This window comes from Theobroma cacao, chromosome 7, assembly GCF_000208745.1.
Source record: "Theobroma cacao cultivar B97-61/B2 chromosome 7, Criollo_cocoa_genome_V2, whole genome shotgun sequence".
NCBI lineage: Eukaryota > Viridiplantae > Streptophyta > Magnoliopsida > Malvales > Malvaceae > Theobroma > Theobroma cacao.
Genome location: NC_030856.1, coordinates 13,518,239 through 13,531,790, shown reverse-complemented (window position 1 = coordinate 13,531,790; position 13,552 = coordinate 13,518,239). Strand labels below are relative to the sequence as shown.

The 13,552-nt window shown below is 35.2% G+C and overlaps 1 protein-coding gene across 2 annotated transcripts; it reads right to left on the bottom strand.

Moving 5' to 3' along the window:
* LOC18594914 (UPF0481 protein At3g47200) lies at positions 4,874 to 7,179 on the bottom strand. 2 transcript variants are annotated; one of them, XM_018125193.1, is made up of 2 exons: positions 5,389 to 7,177; positions 4,874 to 5,257 (listed from the first exon to the last, which is right to left on the bottom strand). In XM_018125193.1, exon 1 carries the CDS (start codon positions 6,727 to 6,729, stop codon positions 5,416 to 5,418), a length of 1,314 nt encoding a protein of 437 aa, XP_017980682.1. In that variant the 5' UTR covers positions 6,730 to 7,177; the 3' UTR covers positions 4,874 to 5,257; positions 5,389 to 5,415. The 2 variants fall into 2 exon arrangements, with proteins under 2 accessions (XP_017980682.1, XP_007022677.2); XM_007022615.2 differs by having other exon boundaries at positions 4,881 to 5,265; positions 5,389 to 7,179.

The window sequence follows — 13,552 nt, the reverse complement described above, 5'->3', positions numbered from 1 at the left end:
ATTCCCCAAAACGACACCGTTTAGCTTTAAACTCTAATTATAAAAGCACTTTTTCTTTCTTTTCTTCCCATTTCTTCCCTTCACTTTCTCTCTCTACCCACAAACTCTCTAACTTCTCTCTACACTCTTCCACCGCTGGATTTCTCTTTCTCCCGCCGGCAAACTCCCATTGGCCGCCGATCAGGTGCTGCTGCTCTCTTTCCTGTGCTGTGTACGGTGGAGCGACGGTCAAGCTTCCTCGACCGTCGATCTGTTGGAGGACCCACGCCGACGAATTCTTCCTGCCGGCGCGAACCCCCTTTGCGTCGATCGGGTGCTGCTGCCCTCTTTCCTGTGCCGTGTACGGTGGAGCGACGGTGAAGCTTCCTCTACCGCCGATCTGTTGGAGAACCCCCGCCGACGAACTCTTCCTTAGCTCCGCTCTATCCGATTTCCAGATCTCCGCCGGCCAACCTAACAGTCGACGCTTTCCCGAATCGGCAACGTCTCTCCTACGCCGGTCGGTTGTCTCCTCCTAAGCACCGCTCCATCCGATCTCCAGATCTCCTATCACCGGTGGTCAAGATCTCTCATGCGCCGGTCGGTGATTGGTGAACCCAAAAGCCTCAGCTCCCACTAAATCGGATCTCTCTCTCTTTCCTTTTTTCTGCTTTTTGTTTTCACCGGCGGTGGGCCTAAAATCCCAGGCTTCCTCTCATTTCTTCTGCATATGTGTGGTCTTTTTGTGTTTTTTGCTAGAGAACTTAGGGATTCTCTTGTTGTGATTTCTTGGCTGCCAAAATATTTTTGTTGCAGGTTCCCCCTCCTCCCGGATGCTACAGTGCCCCCTCCCCTTTATACCCGATTCTCGGGTTCTGGAGGGGGCACGCTCCATTGCCTTGTCTCTGGGCATCAGGGGGCAATTTCCACTACCTTGCCAGATGTGAATTTTTCGCGTTTGGCAGGTGAGAGAGGTGCCTGGCAGGGTGCGTCCGCACCCTGCCAGTCGTACCTCTCTCCCCCTTTTTTCATCATTTTTTGTTTATTATATTTTTAATTTAGTGTCTACAAAGAGAACATACATTAAAATCAAAAGGCATACCGAATGCCATATATGCAACCACTGAGTTATAAAAAGAAAAAATATTTTATTAATATGAAATTAATTATAAAGGGACCAAGACACGTCATCGTCGAGCCATAAAGGCAACCCTAGATGATTCAGTACAAACATACATTTATCAGTAAGGCAGTTCAATAATCCGTTGACTACTCATCGCTTATAAAAAGTTTACAAGATTTTACAAGTATTTTACTAGTAGCTATTACAACGCTTGAAATGATGACATTTCTTTTTTAAAAAGTCTTTCCCCTTAACGACTTAACAAGTATTTATGGAAGTGTTACCATGAGCCATTATATTATTTGAAATAGAGACATTTCCCTTTACAGGTATAAAAAACTCAATCTCATAAACAACTCTATCCTATCATAATTTGGTACAAAGTTTGGTCATGACACTATGGCCTTGAAAAAATTTTTATCTAGCCTTCCCTCGATCCTTAGATTTCGCCTATAAATTCAACCATTTGAAAGAACCCAAACATTTAGTTGACTTGTTTCTCCAGACCATTAGCCCATCAAATCCATCGACCAATTCATTCTCCTTATTGTTTCCCAAGACTATCCTTATGGAAGCAATGGCTTTGCAACGAAAGTTAGTTTATTACTTTTTTCTCGCTTACATCAGTAGTAGAACCCAAATGCGCGTCACAAAAGTAGCATACAGTCAAATTCTAAAAACCTCCACCGCCAACTTACAATGGAAACTATCAACCTTAAACACAACCAAACTTGAAAAGGTTTATCTCCCAAATGGTGCATGGGAGCTCCGAAAGTTAGGTATATAGTTGAGGCCAATAAGAGTTGATAGGTTAATGGATATCCATTCCAAGGATGGAGTGCTTGAAATCCCACCTGTAACCGTCAATGATCTCTTTATCGCCATCCTTGTTAACTGCGTGGCTTTGGAGCATTGTTCTAATGGATGCCCCAAGGATTTGATCGCTTATGCCTGTTTCATGAGCAGGCTCATTATGTTTCTGGATGGTGCAGAGTGCCTATGTTTAGATGGAATTATCCCTAGATTTTCCAATGACGACGTGCAGGTAGCGTCTTTTTTCCGTTATCTTCAGTCTAATATTCCTAATTTTGGTTTTGATATTATTCAAGATTCCTACCTCTACAAGACAATAATGGAAGCAAATCGCTACCGTAAGGGGGTTGGAATTACTTGGCTGTGTCGTTGTTTGAAAGATTCGAGGATTTTTTTTATTCTGTATCACCAGCCTTTGGTGATGATGGTGCAAAAAAGGCAAATGAAACTCTTTACAGAAGTATCATTGGCTCCTTGCTATACCTAGCTGCTACTAGACCAGATGTGATGTTTGCTACAAGCTTCTTATCCAGATTCATGCAAGCTCCATCAATTCATCACTTCACTATAGCCAAACGTATCTTGAGGTATGTGAAAGGTACTGCAAGTTATGGTTTAAGGTTTTTGAAGTCTGAAAGCTATGATCTGCAAGGATTCACTGATAGTGACTGGGCTAGATCGGTTGATGATTCAAAAAGTACTGGAAGGTACTGTTTTTCCTTTGGAAGTGGTGTATTTACATGGAGTTCAAGGAAGCAAGAAGTAGTTGCTCAATCATCAGCTGAAGCAGAATACATTGCCACTGCTGCAGTTGCTAATCAAGCCTTATGGCTGGGAAAGGTTCTTGCAGACTTGAATTTTCCTTAGGAAAGTGGTACTCTGATAAGAGTTGATAATCAGTCTGCCATGGCTATTGCTAGAAATCCAGTCCAACACAGCAGAACAAAGCATGTAAGGGTGAAGTTTCATGCATTGAGGGATGTTGTTAGAGAAGGTGAGATTCAACTTGAATACTGTCACACTGATGATCAAGTGGCAGACATCTTTACCAAGGGCTTGAGTGCTGATCGATTTGAATTTCTTAGAGACAAGTTGGGTGTTTATCCTACCGGAATCAAGGAGGTCTGTTGAAGTTTATGATTCCAGCAAGTAAAGATTCAAATAAAGGCGCCAGTCAGCAGAGCTGAAGAAGAAAGGAAAGGGTGTCTATACGGCATCGTTTGAAGCTTGGTTTTTTATGTTGATTGAAACGCTGCCTATAATGTCGTTTATGTTGGTTTTGTTATTAACAGCTTAAGTCACACGACTTAGCTGAGTGTCGTTTCCCGTGGTTGTTTTTTCTTTTCTTCTTGTTTCTTCCAGAGCTGTTAAGACCGTTGTTGGCACCAGAATCAAAGCTTTGATTTCTGTGCTCAGCTGTTTTTTCTCTTGTTTTCTGTGCTCATCATTGATCCGAGTCTTGAGGAGAATCTTGCAATCACGAGGCAGCAGCCACTATATATACACAAAATGAAAATGAAATGCTGGCTTGTTTTTTCTGCTCTAAAAATTTTCTTATTCTCATCTTGCTTGTTGCTTGGTTTAGCTCTCTAGAAATTCATATTACTGTGCACTGTGTGTTTCAATCGATTTTCCTTCAGATATGTTAAATTCTTAAAAGATATTTTATTTTAAAAGAAGAAATTAAGTGAGTTTAAAATTATTGCACTTAATAAGGAGGAGTGCAGTGTCATTATTCAGAATAAATGTCTATCAAAATTTAAACGTTTAAGTAATTTTACTATTCTTGTCATTATTGGTAGTATTTGTTTTGTTAAAATTTGATGTGATTTAGGTACAAATATAAATTTGATATCATTGTCCATTCATAAAAAAAATAGTTAAGAAAGTAGGTATATGGTGTTGCTATTTGATGTTGCGAATTCACTGTGTGCTACAAGTTTGGTTAAGAAAGTAGGTATAAATTTGATGGTACCCAAAGTTTTATTTTTTTGGATTGCTTGTCCCATAAAAGAGTTGGGCTTCCCATAAAGCAAATCTGGAATAATGAAAATCCAAAGTTGTATGAGTAGCATAAGACTGACTGCTCTCTGTGGAGCATTATCTTTGTCAAAGAGCATAACCGTTGGGTAGTATCTTATCTTTTGAAGGCTTAATGCCTCTGAACATATCATCAGATGCTTGCTAACGCGAAACTGAAATTACACGCAAAGCGAATGTGAAGTTGGCATCAAATTGAGTTGAGCATGAATGCCTAACAAAATTGCCATTCGTCAATAATAATTCATCAAGTTTTAGTTGCTCTGTTTTTTTTTTTTTTTTTGAAATTAGGGAAAGGAGATTTAATTTTTTTTTAAAATAGGAAGATTATACAACAACTAACGAGTCAAATGTTTGGATGTAAGTTTAATTGCTCAGTTTGTTTTGCTTATTTCTAATAATGGAACATTAATTATATAGATTGAATTATTTTTTTTTTTAAAAAATTCAATGTTATCAGCAAATTACTGCCTAATATATGTCAAGTTACAAACACAAATGAGTTTTTCATAGAACGGTTGGAGATTGGATCATATAAAGTTTTCGAGCCCTCGTTGTGGGGTCCGATCGGACTGGGCTCAATATCAATCTCAGCGTCTCTCATTTTCGTCAATGTCCATTATTACAAATCTCATCGTTACACCTAACGGACGCCATAGGTGCTAGTGCACGGAAATGGTCCATCTGGGCTGGTATTGGTCTGGTGTTAGGCTCAGTTCCCGCCGTTGTAATTAAAAGTAAAAATTCATCATAATCAAAATTATTAATGACAGATTTCGTATTTTATATTTTGTTGGCATTCCAAAACAAACCATAAATTTCATGCAATTTGGTCCTCCTATGTATTAATCTATAAAATCATATAATAGGATTTAGAAAGGGGAATCTCTAATATATGATTCGAGAATGTAATTAGAATTCCACAAAACATTAAATATGACATTTACCTATCTAACTCAAATACTTTAAAAAGTACTACAACATTTTATTATTGGTCATTTTTAAGTAACATTAAAAATAGTGAAACCTATAGTTTCAATTACTTCAAAGTTTTGCAAAGCAGAGCTGTGAAATGGAATTGCCAACTCTATTAAATATCTACTGAGTTGACTCACAAACCCATTCTCCCAAATCTAACCACAAGGACGCAACTCCATACCTTCTGATGGACCCAAACATAAATTCTACTGTTGTTGCTACTTCAAAGCAGTCTATCTCTGCGAAATCAGCTTCCCAAGGTTGCAAGCTTTGATTTATTAATTCAGACCCAAAGATGTCGCACTGGACTCCAGTTCTGGTGACCTGCGACTCTGAGTCAGATTTTTTACGGAATTGAATCTTGTAATAATATAGTTAAAGCCCATATTGGAAGAACAAAAATCATGTACAAACTCTGGAACAAAAGAAAGGAGAATCAATGTATTTCCTCTTACCTTGTGCTTGGGGAGTCAAAAAGCGGCTTAGTTTCTTGAAAGACGCCAGCTGAGGATACCGATTGCTACCTGTAAGATAGAACAATACAGCATGATGTTGTTGTAGCTAAACAAATTGCGCCTAATTGATGCCCAAGAGCTGTTGTAATAGGAGTGAATATCCCAGAGCTGCCTCCAGAGATAGCAATCTCGAACACTGAAGCTTACATATCTCCCAAGACTATTCAGCAAGTCTATAATATATTTGTCATCTTGCGAAACGCGTGTGATAATGTCCACAGAACGAAGAAATCCAACATCTTCGGGTTGCTTCATGAGGCAATTCATGAAGCATACATACGCAGTGAAATGTTTGGACCGATCTGGCAAACATTGCTCCAGAGCAACACAGTTCACCAGGATGGTGTTAGTGAATTCATCTATGGCAACTGGAGGGATTTTAAGGGCTAAGGGTGGGATTTGAAATTTCCGGAAGTCTATCTCCAAAAGGCTTTTTGCTATATTTTTTCTTACAGTGATTCCGGTACTACGGAGCTCCTTCACACTTTGTATTGAATGCACCAAAGGATGGTGTTTGCTTTGCTGTGGTGGGTCTGTTTTGGTAGAGGGAAGGAGACTCAAGCGGAATAAGTCAAGTAAATGCTTGGGGTGTTGAATTTGGGAGTTGACCATATCTGATGGCCAACAGAAGGCCTGGTTCAAAAATCTCAAGGCAAGTTCGGGCAAGGTGCGGATTGATGCACCCTGACCAATGTTGGACCAATTGAACAATACCTCAAGAAGGAAAAAGGGTAACTGGTTCTCCAGTTTCAGGAGATCTGCAATCAGAGTTTGGACATGCCATGGCCATGTGACTTGTCTACCCTCCTCTTCATATTCACGGAAGAGCTCTACCATGAAGGAACCGTCGAGCAACATCATGTGAACAAGCTCATCATCGGGAGGCATAACAATCTTTGCAGAATAGCATGTTTTTGTGTTGTCCTTGATCTCTATCAGTTTCTGTGCATAGAAGCGCGAATCTCTTCCCAGACTTTCTGTCCGAGAAAGAAATTTAGAAAGAAAATCATCCTTGTGCTTTTCGAAGGGAAGGAGATGATCTTTGCCTCTGTGACGAGGGCCGAATGATGCTAACTTTGGCGATTGGATTCTATCATCTATGCCAACAAGGAAATCAGGAAACGGGCAGATTGTGTAAGTTCCAGGATCTTGCCTCTGCTGACGGTACTGCTGCCTGTTCTTCTCAATGCGAGCAACAATATGGTGCAGTAGAATATCATCTGGGCCTTGTGGATCCATCCTAGCTGCTGGCTCTTGAATGGTAATGGCAGGGAAGTCCATCCTTTCTCCCAGCGTCTGTCCTGATAGTGATATGTTTTTAGTTTCTTCAAAGAAGCCAGCTGGGGATACCGACTAATATCTGTAAGATAGAACAATACAGCATGATATTGTTGAGGCCCCAAGGGCTGTTGTAATAGGAGTGAATTCCCCGGAGCTGCTTCCAGAGATAGCAATCTCGGACACTGAAGCTTACATTTCTCCCAAGCCTATTCAGCAAGTTTATAAACTAGCAAGGTAAGGAACTGGTGTGTTTTTTGGTAATGTTAGTGTTAAATTAGGCCCTGAATGTCGGTTTCCTTGTGTACCGGATGGTTTGAGTCATGAAAGGGGCATGAGTTTTGATTCGGGTATATAGCAAATAAGCGGATGTACCAGTCAAACCGCTGTTTGGCCTTTTAGACTTTTGCTCATATGATCTTCTCTCAGGGTGGTGATTTTTCTTCACACCGGTCTTAATGATACCCCGATACTACTCAAAAAAAAAAAAAGACAAACAAAGGTCAAGTCCTTTGCAATTTTGTTTGTTTGTATTTTTACTTTTTCTTGCTTGAGTTTTTGCACGTCTACTTTCTTTATCTTTTTATCCTTTTGGGTTAACGTTTTTCCTATGTATTCTTATTATTACCCAAGGCACGTTCGCTTTTCATGACAGTACCTGGCAAACAACTCTTTCTGTCTCTCTCTCCCTCCTTGCTCTATCTATTTTCTATTTCTTCCTTTCTCTCTCTCACACTCACACTCACAAAAATCCCAAGAAAACAACAATGAAAGTTCCATGAAGGGATGAAAGAAACAAACAAATCTTCTCCATGCCTTAAAAGTAGGCTAAAGGGTGTCTCAAAGGGAGATGATAATGTGTCATGGGATCCTGGATTCTGTTTTATGTTCTGTGATTTTTCGGTTTCTGTCTCTCTTGTTGTAGATGACAATTCATTGGACACCAACAAAACTAAACCAGACAAGGGCCTCATCTTTCCGCACAATAACTGTTAGATAATTTATTAATATTGGCCTTATTAATAAAAAATTGTGATTAAAAAAGTATAAATAATTATTTTATTAAATATAATTTTTGAAAAGTTATTAAACATAATTATTGAATAAATGTATTATGAAAAGAAATAATTATTTGAAAAGCTGAATTAGGAAAAGAAATAAATCTTTTCATACTATTTAAAGAGTCATATTAGGGAAAGAAACAAATCTTTTTATTGAAAAACTTATACTATGGTTTATTATATAAACAAAGTTTTTACACTGTGAATTGTATAATTCTGATAAGTATGTTAAAGATTTTGTTGTATATTGGAGATTGAAAAAATACCTTAAGAAAAGTGACAATCCATGTCCTCAAAGTCATTCTTTTCCTTCTTCTTTTCTCAAATTTTCTAACAATCTTAAGGTATTCTTTTCAAACTTTTCTTAATTTTTTCGTGATGAAGATTGAGTTAGATTAAAGTGTGAAGATTCACTTCCAAAATTAGTAAGTGATCAAACTCGATAGATTTGACATAACGACTTTCACTAGATGGAGGGATAAGATGGTATTCTTATTAATCACATTGAAAATTTGTTATGTTCTTCGGATAGATCAACTATCAAATCCAAAAGAAATCACATCAATAGAAGCAACATCTTTTGAAAATATCATTGTAACAACAATTGTTATCGCAACCACTATTGATGTTAACATGGAGAAATGGAAACATGACGAGTTTATATTTCGTGGATATGTTTTCAATTCTTTAACTGATCAATTGTATGATCTCTTCAAACATAAGACTTCAACAAAAGAAATCTACACTACACTTGAGGAAACACATAAAAAAAGGAAAAAAGGTACATATAAATTTCTTGTATTAAGATACTTCGAATTTACCATAATAGATATTAAACCAATTATGGATCAAGTACATGAGTTACGAATTCTAGCTTCAAAATTAAGTGAACTGCAAATCAAAATTCTTGACTCACTTCAAGTGGGAGTAATTCTGTCTAAACTTTCATCTTCTTGGAATGGATATAGGAAGAAAATTTTGCACTTTCCAGAAAGTTTTACTATTGAAGAGTTTCAAACTCGTTTGCATATTAAGGTAGAAAATCATGCTAGAGATGCACTTATTCTTGGATTAAATATAAATCTCGTTAGTGAAAAAGCAAAGGGTTCTGGAAAATGAAAAAGAAATAAAGTCAAGAAATCCAAGAAATATAAAAGTGATAAAATGTGTTATTATTGTGGAAAGAAAGCACATTTTATCAAGGAGTTCAAGTTCAAAAATTTTGAAAATCTTGATAACAAGATTGTTGCATTTTGTTATGGAAACAAGGTAAACCTTGTTGAATGTGATGTTAAAGAGTTTTGTTGCGATGGTGATTGAAATGCATATTGGAATGGTGATTGAAATGCATATTGGAATGGTTATCGAAGTAAATATGGCTATCGCAACAAAATATTCAGAATGATGGTTAGATTTTGATGTTACTATTCATGTTTGCAATGACAAAAGGCAGTTCAAGAGTTATGAAGAACTCAAGAGATAAGAAGAAATTCTAATGAGATACTATAATCCTGCTAAGTTGCTTGGCAAAGGAATGGTTGAGTTAAAATTTACCTTAGGGCAAAAATTAACTTATCTTAATGTATTTCATATTCTTGAAATTAGAAAAAATCTTGTATTTGCACATTTATTATGTAAAAATGGTTTTAAGATTTACATTTATTATGTTGAGCATTCTTCTGATTTATGGCATGTTAGGCTAGGTCATTTAAATTTTCAATGTTTAAAATTTATGTCAAAATATGGTTATATTTAATGTTAAAAAGATAGCTTTGAAAAATGTGAAATTTGTGTTGAGGCAAAAATGACTAAGAAACCTTTTCCAAAAGTTGAAAGAAAATCAGAATTATTAGAACTTATACATTCTGATATTTGTGAACTAAATGGTTTACTAACAAGGGGAGGAAAAAGGTATTTTATAACATTCATTAATAATTATTCTCACTTCACTCATGTTTATTTAATGAAAACAAAAAATGAAGTATTTGACAAATTCAAAGAATTCAAAACTGTTGTTGAAAATAAAAAAGAAAAGAAGATTAAAATTCTTTGAAGTGATAGGGAAAGAGAATATTTTTCAGATTTGTTTTCTCTATTTTGCTGAGAGAATGAAATAATTCATCAAAGAACAGCTCCTTATGCACCATAACATAATGGATTAGTCGAAAGAAAAAATAGAACGTTAGTAGATATGGTAAATAGTATGTTGTTAAATGCAAAGGCTCTTTTTAATCTTTGAAAAGAAGCACTTTTGATAGCATGCCATATAAGTAATTAAGTTCCTTTAAAGAAATTACTTATGACACTATATGAATTATGGAATAATGGCAGAAAACCAAATTTGGATTATTTTAAAGTGCAGAGTGTATAGGTTATTAAAAAGTCACGGATATAAGACAAAATTAGGACCTAGGTGCATCAAAAGTATTTTTGTCGGTTATACACAAAATTCAAAAGCATATAGATTACTTGATTTAAATTCTAATGTTATAGTTGAATCTATACATGTTGATTTCTTTAAAAATAAATTTATTTATAATTCTATTAATTTTGAAAAAGAAAAGAAAATTAAATTGGCTCTAATAGTTGGTTAAAAAAGAAAAGAAAGTAACGAATCAATTGAGCCAAGAAGGAATCAAAGAAATGAGAAACATTTAGATTCTGATTATGGTTCTGTAGAATCAATTTGTTTTTCTAGTTGAAGGAGATAGAACCAAAATAATAAATAAAAGACCAATTCTACTAAGTGTAGATGAAGACTCCAAAACTTTCAGTGAAGCAATGTCTTTAAAAGATGTAGCTTTTTGGAAAGAAGCTGTAAATGATGAAATGGACTTAATAATATCTGATAATACATGGGTTTTAGTTGATTTATTTTTAAGTTCTAAACCAATTAGATGTAAATGGGTGTTCAAAAGAAAATATAATACCGATGGTTCTGTACAAACTTTTAAAGCAAGATTAGTTATTAAATGTTTCAAACAAAAGGAAGGCATAAACTATTTTGATACCTATGTTCCAGTAGCTAGAATAACATCTATTAGAACACTTATAGCGTTAGCTTCGATCTATAAGTTATATATATATATATATATATATATATATATATCAAATGGATGTTAAAATAGCTTTTTTAGATGGTGATTTAAATGAGGAAGTATATATGGAACAATTAGAAGGTTCTATACTTCTTGAAAATGAGAAAAAAAATGTGTAAATTAGTTAAATCACTTTATGAGCTAAAGCAAGCTTCTAAACAATGGCATGAGAAATTTGACTCATCCATATTATCTTATGGTTTTAAACATAATAGGACTGATAAGTGTGTTTACTCAAAATTTACCAAAGATTAAGGAGTAATAATATGTCCTTTTGTTGATGATATACTAATATTTAGCAAAAACATGATCGGCATAAATGAAACAAAAAAATACTTAACCTCTGTATTTAAAATGAAAGATTTGAATGAGATTGATACCATTTTGGACATTAAAGTTAAGAAATATAAAAATGGTTATGTTATTAATCAAAGTCACTATATTGAGAAATTGATCAATAAATTTAAATATTTTAATATAAAAAAATTTAGTACTTTATATAATTCAAATATGAAAATAGTGATCAAGTAATTATACAATTTGAATATATTAATATTTTTAAAAGTATTATATATACTATACATTGCATTAGATCTGATATTACATTTGTAATTTACATGTTATCAAGAGATACAAGAAAACCTACGTGTTCTGATTATTACCCAAGGCATGTTTGCTTTTCAGACCCTGACTGTACCCACCAAACGACTTGTCAGCCTGACCTCGTTCTCTCTCTCTCTCTCTCCCTCCTTGCTCTATATCTTTTCTATTTCGTCCTTTTTCTCTCTCACACTCACAAAAAGTCCCAAAAAAACAAAAAATGAAAGTTCCATGAAGGGGTGAAAGAAACAAACAAATCTTCTCTAAGGTCTTGAAAGTGGGCTAAAGGGTGTCTGAAGGGAGATGATAACGGGCCCTGTGATCCTGGATTCTACTTTATATTTGTGATTTTTGGGTTTCCGTGTCTCTTGTAGTAGATGCCAATTCATTGGACACAAACAAAAGTCAACCAGACAACAAGGGGCCATTGCCTGCTCATCCTTATCTTGAAATTATTGAAGGCCATGTGCACATCTTTTGGAGCATGTATTGCATTGGATGCTTCTTGTTTGGTAGCTCCCAAGTCAATCTCAAGTCTAACCTACTGCGTACTAATTTCTAATAAAGAAATTCAAAAAAATTTTAAAATACGATTTCCACAACATAAATTGTATGTGTATGCCGACAGACATTATTGTTTGTAGCATATGAATCTAATGTATATATGTTTCTATCAATACAAGTAACTATATATATATATATGTTTACTTATGTACTTTGAATTTTACTTATTCAGAGCTTTCTTGGGCATTAAACTAAATAATTATCTTCTATTTTATAAATTTCGTTATTTTTCATTCAAATTTGCATGTGAAACTTTTAAATTGAAATAAAAAAATTTAATTCTTTCGACATTTTTTTGAAAAAAAAATAATTCATGTATATACAAATATCATTCATATGCTTGGAATCCACAATTTTGTAATTAAATTTTACAAATATGGGTACTGCTACATATATAATTGGTGTGCTCGGACCACGCAAAGTGATAGACATTCTGTTCTTTGTGGCACCTGCGTCCTCTCCCAACGTGCCAATGTCTCTCTCTCTCCCCCTCCGCCATTGTTTCTGCTACGACCATTTTAAATCAAATCAAATTTCCAACATATAGAAAAGCATCTTCAAAAACAAACACTTGAAAATGCCAAGGAAACCTCAAAGCCTTTAATTGAATTTAATTTCAGCTCTCTGTAAATTGTCCAGTTTCAATTCAATTTCAAATTATAATGTCCAGGATTAAAAGGAAAAAAGATAAGTAAACCCCTTTCGTCAATCACTCAAGAAATAATGTCTAAGCCACAAAATCTTAATTTAACTCTCTAATCTACAAAAATCATTAGAAAAATATTTTATGCTTGTAAATTTATAAGTAAAAGAAGCCCCTCATTTACCCATGCGTCGACTCGTACAATGTACACGTTTTCAATCTCTAAACCCATGAATAAGTTAAATTTTACAAAAGAACAGTCAAGTCAGATTTCCCTATAGTCAAACTTAAATTAAACTTCATGAGGGTGGGTCCTTTATCCAATCAAGGAGGCAATTAAGTTAAAGCAACATAAAAAACAAAAATCTTTACCCTCGGTCAATCCAGTTAACCCATTTCCATCCAAGTCCATGGTTTTGTGTCAGATGCTTGTCATGCTCCAATGGGGTCCTCAAGTTTTGCTACGTGAAGGTTGGAGGAGCGAAATTGGTGTTGTGATGTTTTGGTGTCTCGAGCTGCGTATTTTTTTAGACGAGACACGTGTGTGGTCTTATTGAAATGACGTGCTTACCTTGCTTTTCATGCATTCATTTCATGTCTGATTTGATTTTTAAATTTGGGTGAGGAGGTTTTTTTTTTGTTTGCTCCAAAGCCTGGCCCTACTGGAGGTGTTCTAGGTCAGTCGCTACAAGACTAGAACTGTTCAAATGGAAATGGCATAAACCTACTTAGACATTTGTGAAAGCCAAACGTAGACTTCGCGCAGAAGCCTAAGAGAAGAAATAGTCCTTTGACTTTTATTTTCTTTCTAAGAAATTTCAGCAAAATTAAAGAGATAAGTAATTCGGAAACATCTTGGC